Here is a 21,548-nt window from a genome sequence, read left to right on the forward strand (position 1 = left end):
CCAATGACCTTGCATTGGTTCTCTTCACCATCTCCTTTTTCTGCTGCACTTGATTGTGTGCCACTGGGAACTTAGGGGACAGGTTTGCATCCACTGTTTTGGCAGGCTTGTAGCGTGTGCACGGTTGTCCACTGTGTCCAGAGAAGTTCTCCAGAAGTCGTTGGCTATTTAGCCCACCCTGTGGTGGCTTCTCCGTTGATATATGCAAAGCCAGGGAAATGTTGCGAGTGCTCATACTCTGAGTTCCTTCGTGGTCCTAGCATGTACTCCCCATACACGTCTCCAGAGGAGGGGTATCGGGAGGAGTGCATAGGGGGGCTGGTGTAACAGCTGTTCACTGGTGAGACATCCGGCCACCGGGGGGCGACAGGCGTGGAATGCAACCGAGGAGTGTTGCCCACAAAGCAAGGATCCACCCGAGACATCTGGCTGCTTAGCGGGTACTGGTGAAGAGACAAAATGCATAGGTGAAGCAGAAACATATATTGTGGGAAATGTGAACCATATAACTACCTGGCTATCAAAAGGCTATCATGAGCAGAATGTGACAACAGGATATATTTTGAATGTTTTTTGTTATAAATTAAACTTCCATCGCATGTTTCCTCTTTTTTTAAAACAAGAACTTAAGAATGTCAAACACTTACAGTCCTGTGGGATGTCCGATAAACAAAATTCAAACACAAATATGAGAATAACTGCAACATCCCTTGTTTGATTCCAGATGGAGAATTCCCTGTCTATCTACACTGTACTGTCTAATACAAAGCAAACAAAAAACTAAAACTTACAAAAACAAAAGCACTTTAGTAAAACTTTAATTAAACTGCATTAATCAAAGTTCCACACACAAGTTCAACCACAGAAAAGTCAGACATTTATTTCGGGTAATCAGCTAACAGCTGCACTGGCATAAGTGGTTTTCCAGTATTATTTTTGTTGCCCGTGGAAACGGACGACAAACAGTCCTGGCTAAATGTGCTTCTCTTACAAAATATTTTGGACACTTGGCGACCCAACAAAGTGTAGCCGTTCGTTTTCAGCTCAATACTCAACTTCGTGAGAGACACAAAGACAAAGCACAGGCATTGTGCCTGATTTAAGCTCCGACCAGGGTGAAATAGTGGAAGTAAAGACCCTTTTCCCTTATCTCACTAAATATAAACACACAACAGCCGGCTGTATTATGAGCGACCGTGGCATGGAAAAAGACTGTCACCATGGGTCAGGGCTCAGCGACCTCTTGTTCACGCGCAGAAAAGGGACCATTGAATAACAATATTTTAATAAACGCCCCCTTGCCCCCGGTCCATTGCCACTGGCTCAAACAGATGAAGTGACTATTGAGTTCTAGGAAGGGGGGGGGGGGGGTTACAGAGCAATGCCTCCCCTTGGCCCGGGCCAAGCCACCTTTCACTGTCTGCTTCCGCTGTGTGCACAGTAAAATCCTCCGTGTTCCATTCAGCTCCAAGGAGTCTACGAATGGAACCAAATGGACCCGTACGGGTCCATTTGGTTCCATTCGTACACTTCTCGGCGCTGAATGGATCACGGAGGATTTTACTGTGTGGAAAGGGGCGATTCAAGGGGCTTTAGAAACTTTGAGACGGCTGAGGCCCAGCTGATCTCTGCCCAATATAAAGGCGAGGGATCCTAGAGTACCCTTGACAGGAAATTACCATCAGAAGGGTCAACTCACACCACCCGCTACACGACTAAGTCTATGAGTTCAGGCATCAGCATCGCACGCCCGTGTTGTCCATGATAGTCTACCAGCTGTCCATTTTCTCATCATCTTTGACTCTCCAGGACAGCTTTTCATTATTCAGTGACGATGGTGCAGATGTTTTAACTGGCAATCTGACTGACCCATGAACTGGCTGCCGTTTCCATCAAACCAACACTCTGAGAACATTCCTTCACTGTGCAAAAAGGAGCAACTGGTAGTGAACATGTCTGAACATTAAGGATAACTACACATTAAAAGTGTTAATTTATTGATTTGTAACTCTGAGAGTGTACTGTACCAAGCCATATTTAAAAATCACACCCGTGTGAACTGAGCGGTGGTTCCCCCCCCCCCCCCCCCCGCTCCCCCCCCCCCCTTCCCCCCTGTGTGTGTGTGTGTGTGTGTGTGTGTGTGTGTGTGTGTGTGTGCGCGCGTGTGTGTGTGTGCCTGGCCTGGCCTGAAAACAGCGCCCCTCCCTTAACATGTGTGGTCAGAAAAGGTACTACACAGGCTTGAGGCTACATACAGACAGACAGACCCACCCACATACAAACAAACAAACATACCTACAAACATACCTACACACACGGCCACGCTATGGAGACGGTGTGACCACCGCTCAAAAATAAGAAGATATATCTACAAGCTCATAATGATATGTTGTGAGCTTGTAGATCTGTTAATTTTGGTATCGTTTAATTTGATTGAAAAACGTAAAAATCTGCCTATAGTGACATGCCCAAAATAGGGATTGATAGAATACTATATTAACAGTTTGCAAATAGTACAGTGGTATGATTATATAATGATGCTAAAAGGATAGCACAACAAGCCCTAAGGCTTGTTCTGTGCTTGTTTCCATTGTGGTCCTGTGTATTCAATTAATCAAGAACCATGCCAGATTGAAAGTGGTTAATGTAATGACATTGTTTGTAAACAGCGTTGGAGGGCTGTTGGGACTGACCTGTGCAGATGAGCGATAGGCAGAGTAGTGAAGGGGGGAAGGGAGGTTGGAGTCATGGGTCAGACTGGGATACTGGCTCTGGATAGAATGGGAATGCTGGTTGGCATAGCTGCCATAGTTGTAGCTGCCAGTGTATCTAAAATTTGAATCAACAGATGGAAAGATTAGGTCAAAATACATTTAAACAAATACTTCAAACACTTCACTTATTGTCAACCGTATCTTCATATAACTGGTCCGCACTAATGCTCTGTATGACTTGATACCATTTCTGTCTACACAGTCTGTCTCCCGGGGGTGGGCTGTGGACAGTTTGGAAATATGCCTTCCAGTGCCACATTGGTGTGGATTCTAAGCTAATGGAAACTACAGCCAAGTTAGCCTGCTTTTTTCAAAAAAGCCTTTGTTATTACATCAACAACAAAAAAAAGAAATTTGAAATCACCACTGAAGATGTCATCAGTGAGAACATTTTTTGAACTAGCCACAGACTACCTCTGAGACTAAATAGAAATGTGTGTAGTGAACAGAAATAGTACCATCCCATAGGGAGCATTTATGAGGACCCATATATTGAGATTAAGTTGAAAAAAGGAGAAATGTTCTTCACAAATAACTGAGAGTGAACTTAAATGTCACAATAAAGAAAATAACATGTTGTGAATCAAAAGCATCTCTTCCATTATGTAATCTCACCCGTGCTCTTCCCTGTGGCCATAGACTGGCATTCGATGGGCAGAAGACGGAGGGGGCACGGGGGCACCGCTGCGCATGCAGGCCAGCTGCTGTCCACCGTCTGGAGGGGAGCCACCTGATGTTGTCACTGTGTATGTGAGGGACCATGTATATGATTGAACAGCCCCTGGTACACACATATACACACAGAGACAAACGCTGTTGTCAAAGGAGCAACATATAGGTCCTCTAACCATTATCAAACCAAACCTATTTAGTATAGACATGATGGTGGATTACATACAGTAATTCTTTGTGCATAGTTACAAACTTGCACCCTGCCGTCCAAAGTTTGGGATATCATTATAGGCAGCTATTTTCACAATTATTACGAGGTTAGGGCTTTCCACAACAAGTATTATAACTATATAGTTCACCACTATCGTCGTTATAGTTGTGATGTGAACTCTGCCGTTCACTTAAAGGCCCAGTTCACCTCTGGGACAACCAGATCTTATTTTATTGTTGTTTGGGACAAGATCAACACAATCCTGAGTTATTTTTTGTGTTCAATCTGTGTTTTGAGATATTTTAATATTTCAGCATGAATGATGATGCATTTTGCATCATATGATGCAGCATGATGCATCATATGATGCAAAATCATGCAAAATCATCATATGATGCAAAACATATATTGAACACAGAAAATAACTCTTGTCCCAATCTTGTCCCGATCATGTTGATCTTGTCCCAAACAACAATAAAATAAGATCTGGTTGTCCCAGAGGTGAACTGGGCCTTTAAATATATTTGGAAAACATCATCTTTATATTTATAGAGCATGGCGTGGAAGGCACTTTACATAGTATATTCATGCATGTTCAGAGAGTGTACAGTTGCTTCCATGTGCTCGCTAAACTGTGTGGCCTGGCGGACCGGTCTGTGTCTCACCTGTGGTGGTGGTGGTGGTGGCGGTGGTGGCGGCTCCGGTGTACTCAGGGGACTGGGCCGCTATGGGGGAGATGACAGCGGGGACACCCACTGAGTGGACAGACCTAGCTGGAGAGTAGGGACCCGGGGACGAGGAGGTGGGGGTGGTTTCTGTCAGCGTAATCTCCTCTTCTCGCTCCGCTAAAAGGGAGAAACCAAGAATGTTTACATACTCTGTGAGTCGATCAAATGAGAGCTGAGTCGACCGGGGCACTCAGACAATGCAGTGGTAAAGTAGTTGCCCACCACCGCAGGGTCTATGGGTTAGAATCCACCGCAGTGGAGGGCGCCCACTGGCCTACTGGTCTAGGCGCATACCACTTAGGCATTGCCACATAGGCATGGATGCCTGGCGGCGTTGCCGGTTCGATTCCCAATCCGGACGACCTTTGCCGCGTGTCACTCCCCATCTCTCCCCTCATATCCTGTCAGTCTAATGTTCTATCAATAAAGGCATAAAAGCCCAAAAACAAATCTTTAAAAAAAGGAATCCACTGCAGTGAATCTGACAGTCTACACTAGGGGTAGGGAACCTTTATTATCAAAAGAGACGTATTTGGCCCAAAAATTGATAAAAAATCTGTTTGGAGCCGCAAAAACTGAGGGCCCAAGGTGGAGGGGCCTTAATTATTTTATACTTTAGCTAGTGAAAAATAGCAGATATACAAGCTCACAGCACGGCACCGAGTGCCGCGCTGCGAGCTTGTAGATCTGCTATTTTTGAAAAGTCATGAAAATGTGTGAAAATCTTTGAATAATGTATTTTTTAAGCAAACGTTTGTAACTCAGATTTTGCTTCTGGTGGGTCCCTGGAACTAATTATTTTGAGATAGGAAACATAGGCTTTTCAAAAAACCTTAGAAGGATTTGACACAAATTTTCACGATTTTTCTAAAATAGCAGACGAGCTCGCAGCACGGCTGTGAGCTTGTATGTCTGCTATTTTTCAATAGTTAAAGCACAAAATAATGCATAATAATGTTCCCACTTCCCAGTCAATGAATCCTTGTACCCAGGGCCCAGAATTTGGTGCGACACCCATGACTGCACATACTCCTACTATACAGGCTGGCACCTGTCAGCCAGGGAGTAGAAGGAAGGCTCTACGAGACTACATCCTCCCAGTGGCTCACTGGTAGGTGAGCCAGTAGGATACAATACATACAATACAATGTATGAATGAATGGGACGTTGTAAGCGCTTTGAGTTCGCAACCTGCTTAGAAAAGCGCTATAAAAATGCAATCCATTATTATTATTATTATTATTACAATAGCTAGTGACAACATACAGAAATGTGTCCATTTACAGATATTAATTTGTGTGTGAACATCAATCTGCACTAAACTAGGTGAGTTGTGTTATGTACTACACAATAGTACACATACTTAAATTAAAGGGGATGTAAGGGGTGTTTGCGTTCGTTTTTTGTTCAAGAGTTAAAGCTCTACAATTCAGTAATCCTTACTTTTAGAGTGTTCGTTCAGTAACAGGTGTCTCACTGTCTGTCCAGTATTTCAGTAAATAGAAAATAACTTTTCAGGTCGAGATATAGGAGAGAGAGAACCTGATCAGAAATATGATCAGAAAAACTCGGACTGGAAAACTATCAAATTGAAAGTGTTCAATATGATAGTTTTCTGATCATATATTTTAATTTCATCACTTCATTTCACTTTTATCATATTTGAGTTCTCTCTCCTGATTGGTTATAATTGGTATCCCCACCAGAAAAGTTTACTAAGTTTACTAAAGACCTGGAAAGGCGGGGAGACCCTTATTACTGTACAAACAGTAATGCTCAGTACATGATGGCCAGCATATAACCAAGAACATCCACAGCCACCCCTTTAACATTATGGGTTTTACAGTGTACTGTATATTGTAGAGATAGTTAGTTGGTACAGTGTTAATGTTGACCCAGGGGTCCTTGAGGGGGTTCCCAGCTAACTTATTAGTAGTTAGGAACCAAATGGACCCGTAACTTTGTACAGTTTCAGAGTTATGGGGGTCCGTGTCCAATCTAATGCATAAAAAACTGGGTGTCTGTGAAATAAATAAAAAACACTGGTCTCACCTGTGCTTCCTTCTCCCTTCATGGCCCTCATTAGCTCGTTGGCTCTCTCCTGACAGTGCAGCGACTCCAGCAGGTAAAGTACATAGTCATCAAACATCAGATGGATCAGGTGGAAGGACCCTACATGCAAAAATACACACGTGTCCTCAATTATTATGTGGATGATGGATGAGGATGACTGATTTAAGAAGAATACTGTTGTCAGACAAAAATCATTTAATGTAATGATTTTGCATTGTGTTTGGAAGTGTAGCGTTGCTCCCGTGATGCTCCAGAATAATCTGCGAAACCATAAAACAGCCTCTGATATCACAACCCCCCCCCCCCCCGCCCACAACAAAACTGTTACAACAAAAATGAACAAATGTTCACGGTTAACAGTTTGACCGTTTGTTGTGTGCTATAGGTCTGATAGGACACAACAATGGACATGTTGTGTCCATTATATAACTTATTAGGGCCTGATTTATACTGCATTCATGCATTTTGATGCACATAGGATAATGTATGTGACAGTCCTTTATAGTGCACAGGCTTTGATTTTGATATTAAGAAATAAGGAAGTAGATATTTCAGTATGTTCTGTGCACGGATCCCTGGCATGGACAAGAGCACCCAGCTGATGAGAGCAAAGGCGCTTATGATGTGTTTCATGAACCATTAGTTGAGAGCTCTACCATCTTTCAGACCAAACCGCTAACTAGGATGAAAGAAACATACTGTGTAAAACCTTCAAGTGGATGAAGATGGAAGATAGACAGTGCACTGCAGATGGAGAATTATTTCTTTGATGTAATGGACAACATCCTCTCAAAATTCAGAAATAGTTTTAAATACATCTTAACACCAGATACCTTTCTACACGTGAACTGCAACACTTTGACTTTTTTCATATGGAAGATTTTAACTTTGACAATAGTCAAATATCTGTAAGATATCTGTACTTTTACTAAAGTAATGCCTTACGAGTACATGTGCCACTGTTTTTTTTCCGCCATGTTTAACGTGTAAGAAATAATGAAGCAGTTGCACCTTTGTTACATGGCGTTTGGACAGCTACCTTCGCACCATAAAAGTAATAAAATAAGAAATATTTGGAATCTGGAATGGGGCTCCCCAGGGGCCGGATTCGGCCCACGGGCCGCCAGTTGAATATCACTGGCATACAGTATGAGAATGGGACCAGCTTGACTTCCTAACCTTCCTGACTTAACTATCGCAATGCTTCATTTAAGGCTTGACCGCCATAAGATCAGTACATTATCTTGTAACTATATTATTGTTATGCTATTTAAATATATAAATATATTTACATTTATTTTATAAATAAAGGGCCAAATACACATAATATTATGTATTTATTTGGAAAAATCTGCCAATTTAACGTTGATGTGCCCACTGGACCTGTTACAGTGTTGTTTAGTAGTTCTTGTTGGGGTATTTGCCATATATATTGGCACATACTTGGAACTCATCCTCTGCTTTACCGAATGCTAACTATTAGGAGTGAGTCAGGATCAAATTGATATGATTTGTCAAAATAAGCTGTTTATGTTATAGGCTATATTGAATAGGTAGTGTCACCAACAGCGTGGCTCTCCAGTGTGAAAAAGAATCCCTTGTCTACGTTTCGGGTAAAAACATTTACAGGCTGGACTTAACATTTAGGCATAGAATTATTGAATGCTTTAACCAGTGAAAAATAGCTTGTAGATCTGCTATTTTTTTTTTTTAAAGTCGTGAAAATGTGTGCAAATCTTTGAATATATGTATTTTCAAAGCAAACGTTTGTAACTCAAATTCTGCTTCTGGGTGGTCCCTGGAACTAAATATTTTGAGATGGGGGTCCGTGGCCAAATACATATCATTTTGGGGGTCCTTCACATGAAAAGGTTTGAGAACCACTGATATAGTAGTCTCTCAAGAACCGACTAACTGAGCTCCAGTTAAGTGAAAAGGACCTTTTCTTTGACGATGGCTGGCCAGATTGCTGACATAGAAACATAGGTTTTTGAAAGAATCTTAGAAGGATTCAAAGGACACTTATAGAATCGGGTCAAAATTCAAATTTTCACGATTTAAAAAAAATAGCAGATCTACAAGCTCTCAGAGCGGCACTCGGTGCCGCGCTGTGAGCTTGTATATCTGCTATTAAAGCATAAAATAATGATACACAATAATGTGTACTAGTTCTAAATGGGGGACATAAATGACCTGATCAAGTTTGAAGCATCTCCTAAACACCATCTGGTTGATGAAATCATATCCTCCAGATGACTGTGGACGGCTCCATGTAGCTCAAAAAAGAGGGAAGGCAGGGTTGTTTCCAGAACCAGTGCCAAAAATATGACAGCTGACCCCCTGGGGTTGCATGGAGGATGCGACCGTGGCATAGAAGGAAGCCCCAAACAATCGTGACATTGTGCTGGCCATTACTGCCACCGCGTGCATAATAAACACTGATGGCCATTCAGAGAGCCGAAGCGCAATACTGCGCGGTCATAAAATGGAAAGACGGGCAAACGCGTCGGGGACAAGGGGAGGGTGGCCTTTGTTAATTAGCTGTTGTTGCACACAGACCTGCTTTATCAAAACACTGGAACCAGCTGTGTCTTTGATATTCACAGACAGGGCCAAAGGAGAGAGGCTAGGGGGAAGGGAAGCCATTTTTTCCTTTCTCTCTTTTTTACAGCCTCTAACTCCTTCAAACCAAGCTAGTAAAGTAAAGACCCGGGGCCAGCGGCAAGGGAGCCATTTTACCCATCATGCCTCCTCATTTTAGTTCTGAGACTCAGAAGACACTGGCGTTTTCTAAACCCACACAGTGTTAAACTCACTACTTGACACATCGGCAAAGACACATTATATTCGTCGTCTTAGGATGTGTCTTCCTTTTGTTGCAAGGGAACAGAAGTAACACGGATCACGTGACAGTCAGACGAAAGGCTGTTGGCCACTCACCAAAGCTGGGTGCACTGTGGAGGGTCATATCCCGGATGACTCTGGTACCAAAACATGACCACATCAGCAGGAACTGTTGGGCCACCTTCTTCAGGCACCCGGGCCTCTTCCCTGCCACCTAAAGAGAGCATTTCCATGTGAAAAGGGGGGAAGGGTAGGGATGCCGAGGGTAGAATTAACCCCCAGGTCCGTATTGGGGCTTAACCCTCAGGAACGAAAAACATGTCAACAAGTCAACTATTTAATTTGCCCCCGGGGACACGCCTTCCTATTGAACTATTGTCTGGTGAGTCCAAGACGTTGCCGGGGCGACCACATTTTACAAGCCCATATCTGGCACATAATGGCCGCAAATGGGAGCCTTGAAGACATCATTAACTAAGAGGATTGCTACGTAAGTGGCTCTGCGTAAAAAAAAGAAAAAAGGGTAGGGTAGGGTGTATTCAGTGCTTTGCTGTACACAAGACAGTTACTTTGCAAAACTTTAAGTGAAACTTTCACAGGTTTCTCTTGAAATAAATTAACTAAAATAAGCTATAGTCAAGGATGATTGGGCGAGATCAGCCCAATCCAACATTTTTTATCACGACCCCCTTCCCAAATGTGTGTGGGGGTAAAAAACAAAGTATTTGCTTCCTGACCTTGACTACGCAGTGGTCCACCATAGCGTCCAGCCACTCGATGTAGGCTTCAATGGGAGACTGTTCCTCTAGCAGACGATCAAACTCCTGATACACTGTGAGAGGATGAAGAAGGTCGTCAGTGTTGTAAAGTAACTAAGTACACTTACTTAAGTACTGTACTTTTACTCCACTACATCTCGGATCCAAACATTGCACTTTTACTCCACTACATTTATTTGAAAACTTTAGTTACTAGTTACCTGGCAGATATAAATTATAATATTATAAAACATACATGAAACGCTTCAGCCTTATTTCATTCCGTGGCTATTGTCAAACATTTTGTACTTTTGGTACTGCTACATTTTTTATTACGGGCTTTTACTTGTAGTATTTCTACATTGCAGTATTGATACTTTTACTTAACTAAAACATTTGAGTACTTTTTCGACCACTGGGTGTGAGCTTCACAATAAACACGTTGGGTTTTTACCACGTCTCGAAAAGACACGACTACACACGGCGAGATTAAACCAAGAGCACTAATTGCTAACGATATGAAAAACTACAAGTGCCTGAAATGGACACTATTCATGGCACCCCGCCCCTCTATTTCTGTGACCTGTATGACCCCCTCTGAGGGGGTGACACCAGAATGAGATGGGGATCGCTCTGCAGGGTGTTTTCAGGGAAGAGTGAACTTGTTTAACCTTTAGTCTCCATCATTAAGGGGTTGACTTTCGTGGTCGTGGGAATGACTTCTACCATGGTGTGTTATTTAAGTGCTATGGGTTATACAATTGCTATTTGCTTATGTATACAATACACGTATTTATATACATAATTCGTCGTTGTCGGGTGAAAACCTTGTATGTCCAAAAAAGTTCGTTTTGCGTTTATCATTTTAAAAATGATTTAAACTAGTGAAAACAGACGATCTGCAAGCACACAACGCCTCGCACCGCGAGGCGTTGTGTGCTTGTAGATCGGCTGTTTTCACTACCTTTGTGTGACGGCCTTGTATGATGAAGCAGGGCTTTGCTTTGCGAGAAAACGTACACATTTGAAACTTGGAGATACGAGGTTTCTGCTCGACGATATATTGGATTGCACTCTATTTCACAGGGGGAAATTCTGCTATTATAGCAGCCAAGACACATAGCGGTACATACCGTAAAGGTGGCTGTGTGTGTACACCCGGGAGTGAGAGGAATAAGAATCGGATACACACAGAATGTACACACACACACACACACACACACACACACACACACAAACACACACACACACACACACACACACACACACACACACACACACACACACACACACACACACACACACAGCTTTGTCTACTTACGGTGGATAATAAGGCGTCTGTGTTCATCTTTTGAGTCTTCCATAGTGTACAGAGTCTGCTTAGTGATGCTGTTCAGGTCCACGTTCCTCCAGTCCTCTAGCATCTGAAATGTGATGTCAGCGTTGTGGATCACTGTGCGTGACGCCTGAGGGGTCAACAGAGACAATATTACCTACCCATATATACTGTACACACACAGTACACCCATGTCCCTTATCAGTGATGTTGGTTCATGTGGGCTTTTATTACATTGACAGAATGATAGGCACCTGACATAGATGGTTTAACGATGTTTGCCGCTTTAGAATCTGTGAAAATCTTCTGGATACTGGGAATAGAAGGAGAAACAAAACAGGCTTTACTCTACAATTCTCACCTCATCCATGCAAAATATTTCCTTTTAGATCTAAATAATAAATGAATACATTATTATTAATACCGGTAATAATGATAATAATATAATAATATTTTATAATGCAGCCACTTACATTCAAACTTGATATTCCTTAAGTTTTCAGGTAGGTCATGAAGTGCAACCTTCAACCACTCGTCAAGCTGTTTGGCAAATTTCCGGATAACCTGAGTTAAACTGGATTGGCGGGCAAAGGAACACACTTTAGCCACAAATTATAATATAAACAGTGTCCTCATAAGTCTTCGTTGTTATTTGCTCTGCTGATCCTTCTGATCGTTCCCACACACAGACTCTCTTCGAGTCATGTAATAAAAAACATGCAATATTTGACAATTTGAAAGATTGTGGTCACGCCAGTGTGTGGAACGATCACATGCAAGATAAATGTGGAACGTGCATGCTCACCTATCAGGCAGCGCTTGCAGGACGGTGGGCATGAGCACTCCAGAAATAGCCTTGTAGAGGATGGAGTCACAGACCCCTACGATGTTAACCACCGTAGAGAAGCTTAGCACAGGGAGCATGTGTGGCGGCATGCCCTGCCAGAAGTGCAGCAGGAAACTTTGGACCTATTGACACAACATACACATCACAATATTCACTGTTAAACACAGATGACACAGGTAACACAGGTAAACGCTAAACGTAAGAGCAAAATGTTTGTTCTCATTTAATGACATGTATTTGTTGAATTGAATTGTTACTTTAGCTAGGGTTCAAAAAAGTCACTGGGGATTATACAGTATGAGAAAAAAATGGAAAATGATCATGTAGAAGTAAAGAAAAGAAAGACATTAATAGTCCAACAGAGAAAAAAAATAAAAGAAAACTTGCCTCATCGAAGTTGGCACGTATGACTGTATCTAGTATCCTTTGACAGTGTGTTCTATACATCATGATAAAGGTTGACACCTGTGGGCGAGAAGAGAGAATTAATCTAAATACAGCACAAACGCGACAGCTTTGTCTCTTCTGGGGCTCTCAAAGGCAGGATACAAAAACAAGAGAATAAATCTTGAGCGAGGCATGCACACCAATAAATACCTGTTACAGGACCAGACTGGACGCCATGTTATACAAAACAAGCTTTAGACATCACCCAACACACAAACCATTTGAAATCATGGCCCCCCCCTTTAAAGCCGGACAGCTAGTGCCTGTCCTTTGTCCATTGCTGGATCTTATTATCTCCCCAAAAGATTAAGAGTTAGTGAGGAGCCAGCATATAAATCCTCAAGGTCCTTCTCTAAACCCGAGCCCAGGGAAGGGCCTGGGACAGATAAAAGGCCGGAGCCAGAGGGGGCACAGGCAGCGATGCTAAGACGGCAGGGGAGAGGGAGGGCGATGTGGACAGACTTTTAAAAGTCCTGTTTACCTTCTCTTCGGGCAGGCTGGCGGGCAAATTTAGGTCTTTGACATTTGGAAAGTCTGGCAGGAGCGTCCCCAGTTTGGAGCGTGGTGAATACGCTACTGTCTGCTTGGTGACCTCTTTCTTCCCCGTCTCGTTCACCCACGCCGCACCCTTTCGGGAGTACATCACATCATAATACTGAGAGCTCTCCTTCACCGCAATGCCGTAGTAGTGGTACCTGGGGAACACGGGCCATCTATTATAGTCAACACGCACAAGACCGTTTACACCCACCTACACAGTCAAATGTAAGTGCCGTTTTAACTCTGAGAGTATACAAATGTATACTCTGCAGTCTGCGGTCACATTCATACACTCTAAAAGTTACAGATAGATAAATGAAAACAGGGTTTTACAGTGTAAATGCAAGTCGACAGAACTACATTATAAAGATGAGAGGACAGTTTGCTCAGAACATTTTCTGTGAACTGGAACATGTAAATTATGTGTAAGTGCTTGTTTTGGGATCAGCTTCCTGTCCAGAAGCTGATTAGAGGACAACCTGACTGATTATAAAATACTACTTCCTTTTATTAATAATGCATTATGGTCTGGTTCATTTGAATAACTAGCCATTTTCTCAGCCAGAGAACAAGTAGATAACTTACTTTGACTGGCCCCTAGTTCCCAGTCTTCGGGTCGTCAGTTGTGGAAACTGCTGTCTGATGATCTGTGCAATTTGGGAGAGGAAAAGGTGTTGGTGTGTTTCATCTTAATGGGTAACTGCCGAGTTGAATATGCATTCATCAATTGAGATTTTATTTTAGAATAGAACTGAGCAGAACTGAGGTCAGACAAGAAGAGAAGACAAGGCCAAATCACATCTTAGCCACCTGACTATTCAATTCACTCAATGAGGGAAATGACACAGCATGTAAGACGTTTCAAAGGGTTTATTTCACTTATGGTCTCGGACACAGTACTATCTAATATGTTAGCTAATAAAGCAGAGACTACTCTGCGTAATAATAACGTGCAGTGTGAAATTCCCATAGCTTGATCCCCAGGGAGGTCTTTGAGAGCCATCCGTTTATGACAGGTTCAGGGGCATTACTTTTTTCTTTTTTTCGTATATCAAACATCTCTCCAAACCCCCCCCCCCCCTCCAACACCCTCCCAACACCCTCCCTCTCTCTTTCTTCCACTCCCTCCTTCTTCCTTTCCTCTCTTTTTGTCTGAGAGATCGGCTCCTTGGTCCAACTCCCGGTGCAGAAACTTTAGCAAACAGTGTAGCTCTCCATTGTGTGGGATGAAAAAAGGGGCCACGCTGTGAAGTTTCTGTCAGACCCTGCTTGATAAATGAGCAGACAGGGAGGCAGCCCGGGCCCTCGCTCGTTTTTTTGTCCTGAATCAATGAAGCCTTCCTAAAGGACACCCCACACTGCTCCAGCCACTGATCTAACATTCCGCAACATCTCACCCTTCCAAATTTCCTTTAATTACACATTAATCCAGGCCCCTTCTCTTTTTCAATATCTTCCGACAGGAGCTCTGGAGGGGTGGGGGGGGGGGGGGCGTGGGGGTCTGAGCCGAGGGTTGGGGGTTGGGGATAGGGTCCAGGGCATAGGGGCGGTTGGGGGTAGGTAGGTTGAGGGACTTCTCCAGGGTTGTGGGAACTGAGGTATGGTGTTCTGTTCAGTGGGTTTCAGGAGAAGCAGCCACAGAGCTTTACTCCATGCTTTATCAACGCCTCAAGCCAGATATCTACAGTAGACATTTACTTGGCTACAGGGTTTAGTGTCATTATTACCCTGATATTATTCCCTCGGCCTGTGGTTACTGGTCACTATCCATTTCCACTGAGATATAGTCTGCGGTCATTTTGCTCGGATTCATGATTTTCTCAGGCGTTCAGTGTATAGATCGAAAAACTACTTTTTCAGCCATGCTTGCTTCAGCGGTCTAGTTGTGTCTATTGTGCCTCATCGCGAGTAGAAAATACATTCATCTGAAGGCCATTTCTCTTCTACACTAAATCATAATGTTGGGTAGGCCTACAATATGTTTCTATGTTTCTTTAGAGTTGACCTTGAGAAGCTTGTTGCAGTCATGATGAAAACAATGGCCAACAAGTATCTTATTACAACACACAGTATATAGTATTCTAAAATGGTATCAGATATTGTATAGGTAACTGGTTCTCGAATTGGGGTCTGGGGACCCCCAGGAGTCCCTGGAGGATTTCTAGTGAAAATGAGGAACAGTTTAACCTGAAATATTTTCAAAAATCTTGAAAAATGTTGAACTAAAACAATTATAAAAAACAAAAAAGCCTTTTGGCACAAAAGCTTTCCAGATGAGAATACATATCGCCTGTCGGGTGGAAACCTCATGCGTCCAAAACTACTTTTCAGGATTCTAATTCAAAAGTAGCAGATCAAAACGTGTCGCTTCATGTCACGTTTCAAGCTTGTGGATGTGCCACTTTTGATACTTTTGAGTGACACTGTATTATTATGAATGAGTAGGGCGTTAATTTCCCCCCCAAAAAATGCTGTTTTGCCCGACAGCATTTTGGGGTCCTTGACATGAAAATGTTTCAGAATCACCGTGTATAGGCACTTATAGACAGCGTGTCATGTCATGTCATGTCACACATTTCATATAATCACCCCATGCCCATGGATCTTTTTTCTTTGTCACACAATGTTTAACCATCTGCTCTGAAAGGAGGTTGGAATGGTACCTTTCCAAAGCTGGCAGCGTTCACAGGCAGTGACTCTTGCTTTTCACTGAAGTCGAGGTAGTGCATGTAGAGGGCACTTCGGGGGATGCACACGCCCTCAGCGATCTCATAGTTGTCCTCGAGCCTGTAGGAACCGACCAATGTTATCAGAAAAACAAAAACATGCTCCTGTATTGATAGTGGGGTCCCGTAAATTATCATTAAGGAGTTCCCAAACTTCTTTTCAACTTACGACCCCAAAAAAGACATTTGATGGCTTTCCGGGACGCAAACATACTAAAATACATTATGAAGTTCAGCCCTAATGCAAACTTTCAGAGATGAATTTAATTTTCTTTTCTCGAAAACATACATTTACAAAAGAAAGGTAGAAAGGTAACAGGACATATTCACATTACACAAAAAACGTCCAACGACCCAAGATGGGTCGCGACCCTGTGTTTGTGTAACAGTGACTTAAATCAAAGCCATTCTAAGTCAGGTTTCATATGATAACACTCCTGTTAATAACATGGAAACATACATTTATTTTATAGAAAAGTGTCCACATCAATTTAATCAGTGAGCATAGTTATGACAACACTGTTGGTTACACAAAGTTTCATGCTCTAACTGTGAGATATGCAGTGATAATCAAAAATGGGATTTGAAGTCATTAGCCTAAACAGCGTGTCTTCATCCTATGTTTCATTTAAGTCAAACCAAAGAATAATCTAATTTCAGAACCAGAAGCGTACAGATCTGCTTAAAGTGTATTAAAGTAAATTAACTAAGTGTTCAGACTGTTGACATCTGACAGCAAATTGGACCAAAGAAAACTTGACTTATTGATGATAATTATGTTATATCCAATCTAATTTGTCCTTTCTTTCATTTCTTTTGCTAAATGTATACAGCTAGATTATTGGAGATAAGAACTTGAATAAAATATATTTGATTTTTCTGCTGCTTCAATACTTGAATATTTCCGCAAATATATATAAAATAAATCAACAGTATTTAACAGTAATGCGGGGGAAATTTGCAATTATATTGGATTATCAACATCATAATTATTTTAATATTCTTTAATTGTTTAATAAGACTTCAATCCATTTGGAATGAAGAGCTGGGTTGAAATCAAACCAGCATGAAAACCAAATGGAATGTCTTCGTCAAAAGGTCTTTACTGCTGTGTCTGACTGTAACATAACTGACAGTCCAGCATTCTGGAGTGTCACAAACAACTATCCACATACATAGTATCTGACTGGATGAAGTCACAAAGGCAGGATTTACCCATCGAGCTACCAACACGCAAAGGCTATACTGTAAAATCCAGAGTGTACTCAACTATGAGTGTACAAACAACTAAATGGACCCTTCCAGATAGATTCGGTCATATTGGTACACTCCCAGAGTTAAACGAACATTGAGGATTTTACTGTGTATAGTTGTCAATTTCTATGAGAAATCATAATTTGTATTTATTTTATTTTATTGATCACAAAGTAATTGACATAAAAAGACTCTTAATTCCTAAGGTCTAGAAACTCTAGATGACTGCATTGCTGGTGTTTTGCATAGTTTTTCATCACATACTAGTTGACTTTTTATACAAAAAACCGAATGGTAAAATACACATAACTACAAAATAAAATTCAAAAGGACTCACCACTGCAGCGTAGCCGGTGTCGAATGCGATTTAGAAGCTCTGTTATTTTCTTTTTCTTCATCTATAACCCACAAAACATTTTGGTTTCAAACGAAGGCAAAGCAAGGGACCACAGAAATGCATTTTGGCATTCATTAATTTGTTGATATTAAAAGGACATGTTATCACTGTAAGCACTATAATGCCTGCACATCATGGTTTAATGACTTTTACGGCCTTTCACGCCTTAATGTGTCAATAGTATAAATGAATGAACAGTAAGGAATGTTTTTCAAAGCCACAATTTACAACATTCCTATTGAAAAACCACGTTGATGCTGAGGAATACTAATCTGGCTTACTTTCATCAATGGACATATTCCCCAGGGAGGTGTGACTGGAATAACGTTTACTCTCACTCTCATTAAGGCATCTTTCAATCCAGCTCTCTATAAAAGAAACCATAGGCCACAAGTCACAAGAGTGCAAAAGCTACTTCCAAATTAATTATGAAAAATGCCACCAATTAATACAATTCAGACAGAATGTTCCATTTTAAATTAAATTCATTTGGACAAATATTATTTGATTACAATAGTGAGAATAATGAATTCTGTATTAGGTACAGTATACAACATGTTATAGCTGTATTATATACGTTTTTGGGGTTGTTGTTACTTTGTATTGACAATGCAACAGGTGTCACGGTAATTTGCTCAGTTGGTGCTTTTTTCCCATAAGCAGTGCAAATCATTCAGACTCAGAGCACAGGATATTTTAAACGTCATTAATTTGACTGGGCAAGTTGACAACTATCAATGACGTGGGCACTAGTAGAGCTACGGTTCTTCTTTTTAAAATGTTTTCACCAAAACGGCAGGAATCCTGCATTGTTCCAGAAGGGTGGGAGGTGGGGGGGCTACAAGCGCACACACGTTCACCCAATGGAGCTTGCACATCGCTGCACCAGCCTCGTGGAATAGAGGCCATTGTCCTGTTTAAATTTCTACTTAAAAATAGCTCAACTGGTGTCCTTTCTGAGAAAGAGAATTGGTAGGGCACCACTGCATTCATTTAGAAATTCATGTAAAAAAAATAAAAAGAATAAACCCTTTGGTACTTCTCAATTGAATGCATTTTCAAAATTTAAAGTTTCAAATTCATATGCAATTGCATATCAAAATAAGTAGAAACTTTGTATCTAAAATAGTTTAAACTTTATGCAGTAGTGTGGGCTTAAGCTAACAGATACAGTTTCTTTATCATCTATTCCTCTTCAAGCTCAAAGTTGTTCAGAGATCTAGTTAAGTGCAGTGCATAACGTAAAAGCATTTAATTACGTCACATGTTTTCATCAGAAACACGTAATATTCCTCCTAAGTCGTGCAAATCGGTATTTTCCGCATGGGAATTGACAACAATTACTATAGCAGCCATTGGCAGGGCAGCCTGTTGGCAAGGCAACCTGTTACATCCAGTCAAAAGGGGGTTTACCATGAAGGGGGGGAGGGGGGTCACAGAAATTCAAAAGTTTTAGGGACTTGGAACTTTGCACTAGATGAAGATTCTACACCTAGATCTGTGGCACGTGTGCATAGAATAGGTCAGAATACCATTAGTATCCCACGGCTCCACAGTAACAGGCTGTTTACTCAGAGTCTGTTTTAGGAAATGTCTCTACTATATTATAATAAATTATTATTATCATTGTTATGAACTATTTTGACCTATTTTAAATAGCCTATTTTTAGGAAATGAAATAAACCAATTATATTTAAAAACAAAATGCTTTGCAGCCTACCACTAAAATGACATGTCCATCACTTTTTGTCTACAAAAGAAAAAGCTTTTTGACATCTGTAATCTTTATATATTTGCAAACTACTGATTATGCGCATACACAAAAAAAGTTAAACCACTCAGTTATTATGAAATTAGTCGACTAAATAAATATCCACAAAACTATCCACAATAGCTCAAATACTGGGTTGAATCATTTGCCACAGGCACAGATAAGCTGGAGATGTAAATAATTGGATTGAATATGATCAACAGGTGAAATGGATGTTAGCTCTTTTATTAATGCACTAGCAGACTGTACTACAAAGTAGATTATGATACTCTGTATTATTTTGTTTAATATTGAATTGCAGTTCAATAGTAATTCTAAAACTTTCCCCTATTTATATAATTTCCAAAAAGATAAAAGAAAACTGAAAATATTCAGTAAAGACCTTAGGATAAATGTACATATGCCAATATTTTAATATAACTACTTATATAACTACTTTTGTAATGGTTGTTGAAAAGTTCAGCTTACCTGACAAAGTGGTTTACAGGGAGCAGGTGCATAAAGCATAAAGGCACGTAAATATTATTTCCCCCCCACTGACAATGGTGGAATTTAAAGAGATTAATTGTGGAAATTGAATAGATGCTTGAAAAAAGCCAACGGCAATCAGGCCAAGCAAATGCTAGAGCCCTTAGGACAATTGCACTACATTCCATGATGCTTTTTTTTTCAGGATGTGAATTTGTGGTATTACACCTCCTTAACACTCTCCTCCATGTCAGTTGTTAGAATTAAAAACAATGTCCTGAATGAATAACCTAAACTCAGACCGAACGAATGGAAAAAAAAGGCCAAAGCACCAGACACTCTTGAGTGGCTACAGAGAAAGTTTGAGACGTCCAGGGCTCCAGCAGCGGAAGTATCTACAGTGATCCAGAACAGTGGCCGGTTTGCTCAAACACATCCAGGCAAGGCAAGGCGATGGGATGAGAACATCAGGACTAACCTGTAGAATCCATATCAGGCTCCTCCAGTAGCCCACAATGCATCCTCTTCCCATCAATGACACCGGCTCCCTCCGAGAAAATGGCTTAGTGCACGTTTCCCCCCTCCTCGGTGGGTCTCCCCGTGTCCGGCTCCGTCTCTCCGTGACCACTGCCCGTTCGCACGAGATGTTGAGGAGGATCTGAGGTCCGCCGAGAGAGGGGTGGTGTTGGTGGTGGTGGTGGAGAGGGGGAGGTGGGATAGAGGGGTGGAAGGAGGAGAGGACGAGGAGGGGGTGGGGGGTTAGAGACTCCAGAAATCCAGCGGGGGGAAAGCCAGACCCGTCAAAATGTTTGCTGATGTTTCATGGGAAAGGGGCTGATTTTATAGGAGCCCTGATGGGGACATGTCATTGATAGGCTTGGAAGGCTGATGAATGGGACCAAGTCAGATGGGGATGTGGCAAGGCTCACTGGAAGTCTTTTGTGGGGCTGTTTTGAATAAGAAAGGCCTCCCTCCCAAAGAAAAAAAAAAAAAGAAGAGGCTTAGATCTACGCAATCCTAGCACTGTGGCCTCCCCGTCTTCCATTATAGCATTTAATACGTTTTTATACACCCCCCAGTTCCAAATACACACAGAAGCACTACTATTACCATCCCATGTAAATCTAAATCCTAGTCTCAGAGCCCATAAAACACTTGTAATGTTAGGCCTGCCTCCTCACTGGCCGTAAAATCCCATACCTCGATCACATATCGACATCACACATTTTGTTATCTTAGCGTCTCGTACGTGCATACGTTCAGCGAGCGGACCAAAACTTCCAAAGATTGCCAAGTGTGAACTTTTTCTGGAGATAATTCTCACTCCCCCATCGCTGCCTTTCGTTGTGGCAACCTTATTTTGGTGTGCCTCTGAGAAGAGGGAATGGTCACAAAGGGGGGGGGAAGTAAAAGTGCAAAGCCTGGGGCTGGGAGGGCTCTGATGGAGTGCCTGAGAGCTGGAGAAGGGAAAGCTGTGATTAGAATATGAATGGAACCACGGGAGAGGGGGAGAAGAGAGGGAAAGAAGAGGGAGAGGAGAAAGGAGGATTATGGCTGAATTACTCACCACACCATGGATGGCAAAGGGAGGACTTTCTCTGCCAGTGCGCAGGCGTAGGGACATGGCCTGTACTTTCTGAAAACATGAAAAATGTAAATGCAGGCCGGACTTCATCACCTGGATGCACGTGTGTGAGACCGT

The 21,548-nt window shown here is 41.9% G+C and overlaps 1 protein-coding gene across 3 annotated transcripts; it reads right to left on the reverse strand.

Moving 5' to 3' along the window:
* Positions 1–98: 98 nt before the first annotated feature.
* Positions 99–20,367, reverse strand: rfx4 (regulatory factor X, 4; the record flags this gene model as incomplete). Of its 3 annotated transcripts, none has more annotated exons than XM_080736729.1 (18): positions 99–443; positions 2,694–2,829; positions 3,390–3,555; positions 4,323–4,502; positions 6,438–6,557; positions 9,399–9,516; positions 10,040–10,134; positions 11,382–11,526; positions 11,651–11,709; positions 11,870–11,970; positions 12,202–12,365; positions 12,631–12,708; positions 13,172–13,385; positions 13,816–13,877; positions 15,894–16,017; positions 17,548–17,608; positions 17,889–17,975; positions 20,325–20,367. In XM_080736729.1, 18 exons carry the CDS (start codon positions 20,365–20,367, stop codon positions 165–167), a joined length of 2,232 nt encoding a protein of 743 aa, XP_080592855.1. In that variant the 3' UTR covers positions 99–164. The 3 variants fall into 3 exon arrangements, with proteins under 3 accessions (XP_080592855.1, XP_080592857.1, XP_080592856.1); XM_080736731.1 differs by having other exon boundaries at positions 4,323–4,490; positions 6,429–6,557; XM_080736730.1 differs by having other exon boundaries at positions 6,429–6,557.
* Between the last annotated feature and the right edge of the window lie 1,181 nt (positions 20,368–21,548).

Source organism: Nannobrachium achirus (genome assembly GCF_963921795.1).
Source record: "Nannobrachium achirus genome assembly, chromosome: 11".
Classification (NCBI taxonomy): domain Eukaryota; kingdom Metazoa; phylum Chordata; class Actinopteri; order Myctophiformes; family Myctophidae; genus Nannobrachium; species Nannobrachium achirus.